At 29.6% G+C, this 8,293-nt stretch overlaps 1 protein-coding gene across 1 annotated transcript; it reads right to left on the bottom strand.

The window, feature by feature from the left end:
- On the bottom strand, positions 1-4,064 carry LOC145332254 (uncharacterized). The gene is made up of 7 exons (XM_080177205.1): positions 3,909-4,064; positions 2,588-2,713; positions 2,430-2,521; positions 1,056-1,210; positions 388-459; positions 141-312; positions 1-32 (listed from the first exon to the last, which is right to left on the bottom strand). The coding sequence occupies exons 1-7, from the start codon at positions 3,938-3,940 to the stop codon at positions 7-9; spliced, it is 675 nt and encodes a 224-aa protein (XP_080033331.1). The 5' UTR covers positions 3,941-4,064; the 3' UTR covers positions 1-6.
- Positions 4,065-8,293: the final 4,229 nt, after the last annotated feature.

Below are 8,293 nucleotides of genomic sequence, written 5' to 3'. Positions count from 1 at the left end.
AGTATCTTACCAACTCGTACCAGCCTCTAAACCTAAACAAAATATTTAATTATAAGAAATAAGTTTATCAATATGATTTTTAATTCAACATTTTAAATTGACACCAATAATATTTTTTAAAGTATTGTTAATCTTATTACCAAAATATGATTTAATACAAATTTCTCCAATAACTTTGTTATTAGGTTGGCTTGGTCTCCAGAGGTCAATGGCCAGTGTTGTATTAGTGTAGATGTGGACAAAATCTTCACGTTCATATTTACCCTCAGTTTTGAAAGATTTGTAGGGCATCCAATGTAGCAAGCGACTACCCTGTACGTACAGATAAAGTTATACAATATTAAGCAAATTATAAACAAATGACATCTTGAAAAAGTTTGAAGTTACCTGCCAACATTGTTCTTTTACTGCTGGCTTTAAAATACTACTTGTGTGATAAAACTCATAATCTTCAAAAGTCTGTAGGTATAATTGTTAAATGGTTAATATATAGACTATAAATCTAGTTTATGTAATATTACAGAATACAATTATTTCCATGAGCACACACTTTCTCTTTCTTACATTTGTTTCTTATTTTTGTTAAAATGTTTAAAAATGCATGTTTATGTATTTTCTAAAGTTAATAGGTACTAAAATATTCTCTTCATTTTACATTGGTTCTTTTTTATCAGTTATCTGGTTTTCTTAGGTTTTGCTTATAATTGGGACCAGCTTTGCTATACTTTATCCTCTTTATTTTCAGTAGCAGAATAACAATAACTAATTATTGTATTCTTATAACAAAGTCGCAATCAAATATTCTGGCAAGATATGATCTGGAAAAACTGGAAATTTTTAACAAAGGTAGAAATTAAAATTTTATGGCATTTGATCATTGATAATATTGACAGAATACTCGAAAGTCTCTATTTTTATGTGCAGTATTACAAAAAAAGTGATACATACATATTTTTGTCATTTATTAGGTGAAAATGTATGAATTAGAGTATAAAAGATAATTATACTGCAAATAAAGTATTAGAATTTAAAGCACAATAAAAGATATTTTTTACCTGAAAGAGACCAGTCATACTACCAATAGTAATCTTATTGCATGCTTCTTCTGCTTTATCAAAAGTATCATACAGTACAGGGAAGTTTACTATAGAATAATTTCTAGGACAGGCCATTTTTTCCCAATCATGTGTGGACTCCTTGATCAATGTTCCTAGAAGTATAGGTTTTTTTTAAATACAACCATCTCGTAATCAATGAGCAAATGGCACTTAGAATCCGAATTTCTTTATAATATTTGGCATGAGTAGTAATTGGTAGGTCTATTTTTCATAAATCGAACAAAAAGTTGGAAAAGTAACGGCCAATGGCTGGTGGTTCAGCCATTTTTTGGCTATTTCCAGGGCAAATCTGCAGGGAGTAAGGGAGGGGACAATGGGCAATTAATTCAATATAAGAGTTATCAAAGAAAGGGCATGAAATCCAGATTAATCCAATAAATTTGGTGGAAATTATAAAGGGATTGTTAATTGAATAATAGATTTCCATAGTGTCATGCAAAGTGAAATCACAACTTGTTTTTGATGAAATATATTGAGGTTTTATGGTGTGATTTTTATATTACAAGATTATTGGACCCGGCCAGCTGCTAGCTGGCTGGGCAAGAATATGACTGCCCCTTTTTACTCTGTTTATTTCCCTTGCCCCTTGCCCCCACCTCCCTTCTCAGCCGTTTAGCCATTTTTTGGCTTTTTTTGAGGCAAATCCATCACAAAACCTATCTTCTCATAATACTCTTTGCTGCTCCAAAACGTTTTAAACAGGTCTAGCCAGTAGTTGCTGGTACTAGAAATCTAAAAAGATGTTTTTTTTTGTATCTTTTCAGATGAATTAAAGCAAAAATATGTTTCAAATAGTTGATTTCTATGTAATTTATGACAGATTTGGCCTAAAAATAGCCAAAAAAAATAGCTAAACAGCTGAGCCGTTAGCCGTTACTTTTTCAACTTTTTTTTAGATTTAGGGAAAATAGACCTATCAAGGATTACTCATGGAAATTTTTAGATCAAAATTTGAATTCTAAGTGCCATTTATACATTGGTTACAAGATGGTTGCATTAACCCCCCCCCCCCTTATTTAAAATATTTTTGTTTTATAAAAAAAATAGATCAAAAATAATATATCAAGAGGATAGATGAGATTTTTCCTTGAACTATTTCAATAAAGCATATGATTACACTAAAATGAAATGTTTTCTATCTTTTTATTATAAAGAATAAACTGTTTCAGCAATTCATGACATTTTCAAATTTTAAGTCAAAATGATTATAACAATTAATTCTTTATCATTTTAAAAATCATTCAATTAAAATTTAGTATAGAAGTTGGAGAAATATCAACAATTCTAATGTCTAATGTATGTTTAAACCACCTGTTATATTCCAAGTTGTGGTTGAATTTATAATATTTCCAGGGTCTCTTGTGTGGGATTTACAGGAAGAAAACTTTGTCAATTCTTCAATGCTGAATCAAATAATGAAAGCAATTCATTTTATTGATTAAGATTATAAAATAACAATTCAAATTTACCTTAAATATCTGTCCCAAACATCAATATCAGACAATAGACCAATTAATGGTTTATTATCAAAGTAGTAATGGCCAACTTTAATCATCATGGAATTTGTACTGTTTGTCAGTCTTCCATTTACGTTGCTAAACATATTTTTATGTGATATAAAAATGTTAAAACATTCAAATATTGTTAATACACAATAAAATTAATATCAGACAACACCAAAAGCATCACCTGGGTCTAAAGAAATATTAATCTAAATTTTAACACCAAAAGCAATATTATTTTTGTAATGATATTATTGATGAAATGGGTATTTCAAAACTTGAAATTTTAAGTTAAAAAATTGTTTAAAATATCGAAAAATTCAACAATTGCTTCACTAATGTCAAACTGACAATAACAAAATTAACAATTATATAAAAAATTATTCGAAAGAGTTTCAAAAATTACAAATAATGCAAATTATTTCAAAGATATCAATTTTTTAAAACATTATTTGATTGTCCATGGTAAATCTATGTATTGTATGTAAAAAATTTATTTTTGTCAGGTTGACATTGGCAAAGCTTTCGGTGAAATTTTTAGGTATTTTTTATTCAGGTATCTTAAAATTTTTTTTTGTCTATAGTTCTTTTCAATAAGAAATACACATATTTAGTGAATATTATCGTTCTACTACTGTTTTTAAGCCTCAAAACTCACACCTTTACAGATTTTACCCACAACCTACTCCTCTCTTTGTAATTAAAGTGAGAGAAATGGGCAATTAGAGTTACTTGGATACTGATAAAAAATCTTTTTTTTTGTTTTTTTATTTTATACTAAATAAAAGATATGGTTTACTTTATCAATTTCTAAGAAACTATACATATGTTTTAAGCAAGGTATATGTTAACGGATAGGAATAACTGACAACTATGTCAAAAAGTTTAGTTTCAGCTATAGAAGGATAAACAATGTGTGCATATGTGTGGCAAAGAATCTTGCTAACCGCTGAACTGGTATGGTTTTCCTTTAGAGTTCAGCTTCTAGTGGTTCCAGGGAAGATACCATCGCCCACCCAAGAGAAAAAGCTCCTTTTCACCTTCTTTTTCTTTTTCAAAACTAAATTATCTTTGAGACAACTTTAATTTTAACCAAGTGTGCATGACATAACGTTTCTTATTGGCTTGTGAAAGCAACATATATGTATTTTCAGAGAATGTTTTTTTTCTCCCATTGACATATCCTGTAGAGTGACAGGACAATTGGTTAACAAATTAAATATGACAGTCATGCTATACAAGATACATCTATACATAAACATGTTGTGATTTTGTATTAAAGACCAACCTTAGGATTTTCCTTGTACAAATTTCATCCATATTTTTTCCCCCAACAAATATGTCAAGTTTATTTTTTGGAAAAGAAATTGCAATACACAAATGAATCCATTTCCTTGTGTATCTCCAATCAGAGGGAGTGGTGAATGAGTGTATACCATCAGTTACTATGCTTTCTAAATAGGCAAAATTAGACAACAAAAAATACTTAAATGTTCTTCTTTTCCTGATATCTTCAACATTTTTGTCATTTAGAAAAACATCCGCTTTATTTTTTAAAAATGATATTGCAACACAAATATGACTCCATTTTATCTTATAAAAAGATTGTGGATTTGATGTGAAAGACTGCAAACTATCCACAACAAAACTACCAACATTTTTACATGACATATTATTCAAATAAACAAAGACATCCAAGCCTTTTTTGTTTTGGTATGAATGATTTCATATTCATTTTACATATAATATTATATCAATCAGAGTATTACCTCTTTTTACTCCCTAGATAATAGTTATTTATTGCATCGTAATGTAGACAGCTTTCCGCAGATATTAAAATTATAAAGTACTAAAAAGACTAAAACCAGTTCTCTTATCCCAAAGGGGCCCAATTCCTAACAAAACTGGCATTAATATTATGATTGTTATTCTAATATTCGTAGAAAACTGACTAAATTAATACAATATGAGGGGGGGGGGTAACAAAATTTGAAGGAATGTGGGTAAACACTTCCCATAATCTGTTGAGAGAAGTAATTACCACCCCCCTCTAAAAATTTACCTCAAGGGTAAAATTTTTTTGGGGGATAATTTGATTATGTAAAAAAGTACCTCCCTTATAATAAAATTTTAATAATTTAATATTTATACTATTAAATATTTAGTAGTATCTCATTCCTATACATGAAAACACAATAATCAACACAAAGGCATCTTGATAACCTATGAACCAATATGATTCTCCTTTAAAATTTAACTTCTTATAGGTTCTGGTAAGGTTTTAACTAGTTTTGGGGAGGGTACCACAACCCTGGCACCCTCTCGAGATAAATCACCCCTAGAAAAAAAAGATTTGATATTCACTGAAATGTTTAATTAAGTTGAGTTATCAATTATATGAAAGCTTTACAATGACCCCATAGATCCCAGGATGATTTTGGGCTATTTAATTTTTAAATTAAAGTCTTGGAATTGTTTAAGATTTTTTTTCTACATTTATAAAAAAAATAACAGACATCTTTAAGGTGCAAGCTCACTGATTTATGTTTTCTTCTCAATATTTGGGACTATATTTCTTCTTATTGCCTTATCAATAGAAACAAGGATGACAAACAATGGATGGGAACACAGTCAAAGATTTCAAAAAATATTTGGAAAAATCAAGAATCACAAAAACTTTCTCACATGTATTTTTTATGTTTTTTAGTATTTATATTTTGCAGCGTGACTGACAGACTGACGGACAAACTAAATTATATTACGGACAGAAAAGTGAATTATAGAGTAGCTTTGCTATTAATAAAAAGATTACTTACTGTTAATTACTTATTTAAAATAAAAATTTAATATTTACATTCACAAACCTGGCCTGAAAAAAAGTTGTAATTAACTAGGGATCTAAAAGGATAAGACAATAGACAATAAATTAATATAGTACATCTCCAATGATTATACACAAAATCATCCCTTCTTTGGACACTCTTAATTAACCAACCAATCAAAATTCTATAAAAGTCCTCTAATTTGATGAAAAACTTTGGGGACTATTGAAATAAACAACCCAATAGTCAAAGAAGAATTAAAGACTAGAAATCAATAAATAATATGTATTGTTATACTTGTATGAGTGTGTAGCCATAGTTTTTTCATAGATAGTTATGGAGTAGGAGGAGACACTTATGTAGCGACTAGGGCCAGCTCAAGCTCCACATTCAATTGCATTATTACTTCACCCACAGTCTCATGTTAGCTACTCTTCTTTACCTCACCCTCGCACCGAGTATGGCTTAACGAATGACGCTCTCCATAGAGTAGCTTTGGTTACAGGTTGCACTGATATCATGTACGTGTTTATATTTTGTTTCCAAACTACTAATTTATCTCCCTTCTTACACAACTAAGGGAAAGATGCGTGAATGAATTCCACTATAGGGACTACAACTCTCACCACCATAACCCAGTGAGTTATTATTGAACTACGATGCCCCTTTATGATACTTCAAAAAAAATAAGATTCATTAATTTAGAAGTATTTTTAAATATAATTTTACTTACCTTAGAAGTAGAGAAATAGCTGGTATTTGCCCTCCAAATCTTATTACACACTTTAATCTTTAAATATCAAGATAAAGACCAGAATTATTTCCTTCAAGTTACATAGTCCTTCAATTGTATTGGTAAATCCTCATCCTAAGCCGTTAGGGGCTTTTTCCCAAGAGGGAATTTGGCAGGCTAGATAATATTAGACAATAAAAAACAAAGCTCTAAAACAGTAGGAAAAACAAACCTTAACCATCATTGTTTTTTTTATCAATAATATATTAACCATTTAGGTTATTGATTAAAATTATATTCCAATCAAACAGAGCAAAAACTCTTACACAAGCTGACACCTAAAATAGGTTTTATCTATAATACAAAGTAGCTTGATGTCTGTCCGTCTGTCTGTCCCTTAAGATCTTGGTAACCGCTGAACCGATTGGATTCTACTCTTCAGGGTATATACCTATTGGTCCTTTGGTGGTTTTAAGCTATTTTCTTGGGGGGTGGGACACCCCCAACCCCCCCAAAAACCAAAAAAATCCCCCCATTTTTTTTTTTTTTTTTTTTTTTTTTTTTTTTTAGAAGAATTCTTTTGTAGAAATATTCTTTTGTAGAAATATTCTTTTGTAGAAGAATTCTTTTGTAGAAGATTTCTTTAGTTCTTCTTATTTTTTTTTTGAATTTTTTGTTGTTGTCATCTCTTGGGGCAAAGCCCCTAGAGGCTAGGGGCGAAGCCGCTAGTATTTTACAAAGATTAAAAGAATCTAATCACATTACGATTGATAATTTTTATAAAACAAAATGATTAATTAATTATAGAAAATCTTAAAATATGCTCATTTGAAAAGATTTTTACTTTTTAATTGAAAAAATTGTAATTAACTAAAGAAAACTTAAGCCTTGCTTATCTCATCAATGGATATAGAATATAGGTGGATACTATGACAGGGGAAAAATTTCGTCAATTTAGGTTTTTAACAAGAACATCCCTTATTGGTTCATCCAGTTGGAGGGGAGGAGGTAAAGGGGGTGAGCTACAAATTTCACTTTATTAGAGTATATAACAATCTGGCCTAAGATCCAAGTAATAATAAATCCATTACCTCATCAAACATGGGTTTTCCAGTGTTGTATGTCATAAGACCATTATCAGGACCAAATCTAACATCCATCTAAGGAAAATGGACAACATTGAAATATTTCTATATATCTATAATCTGTCCGTCTGAAGCTTAAGATCTTGGTAACTGCTGAGCTCTACTATAATGCAATGACCCTAGATGCTAGACGGCAGATGCTAAGCTAACAATTTTTTTTAAGTATATGCTTTGATTATTTTTATATATTTTTATTAATTCTTGATAATCATATAGCTGTTTTTCAAGCAATGTTCGACATTTAATTATCAGAGAAAAACATGACAACAACCAGAAGTAGCAAAAAAAATATAAAACAAAGTAACATAAAGCGTAAATATGAATAACAATCTAACAAACCTCATTGTCCACAAAATTAAATGTTCTTAGCATTTTTTCTGCACCAGTGGCAGAAAAAAGGAGACTTAGCAAAATCATTTTCTAAATATAAATACTATATACCTACCTATTCTATTCAGATATACAAGGAGAATTCGTAATAAAAATTATTTGGAAAAAAACTGTTTCATTAATTTGCATAGTTGATCCCTCCTCATTTTAAACTTTTGTTAAAACAGAAAAAGTAAAAAAGTACATTTGGGGGAGTGCAATTACTCTTGGGAGGATGGAGGTAGACTCCCATAAAATAGTTTTAAATTTTTCCTATGAGAAGATAAGGGAGAACCATATCTGTTCCGTGGTTGATAAGAACATTTTGTACAAACAGATAGACATTCTGTTACTTAGGATTATGTATACAAATACATTTTAGAGTCTTATCATTTAATGATCTATGTACACAACTCTTTTAACATTTACAATTTTTTCTTATTAAAATCAGTAGAAGTCTATTAGAATTGTTTTTTGTTATTAACATATAAATAAAGTGTTTAAGTGTTAAACAAAGTGTTTAAGAAAATAAACACCTCCAGAGTAAGGTGCCTACTATAATTTTTCTCATTTGTGCATAGTTCTTTATCTTTGAAACCTAATC

This window comes from Acartia tonsa, chromosome 11 (genome assembly GCF_053477335.1).
Source record: "Acartia tonsa isolate MP-2025a chromosome 11, ASM5347733v1, whole genome shotgun sequence".
NCBI classification, from domain to species: Eukaryota; Metazoa; Arthropoda; class Copepoda; order Calanoida; family Acartiidae; genus Acartia; species Acartia tonsa.
Note: the sequence above shows the minus strand (reverse complement) of the source record. Positions and strands in the feature narration are given on the sequence as shown.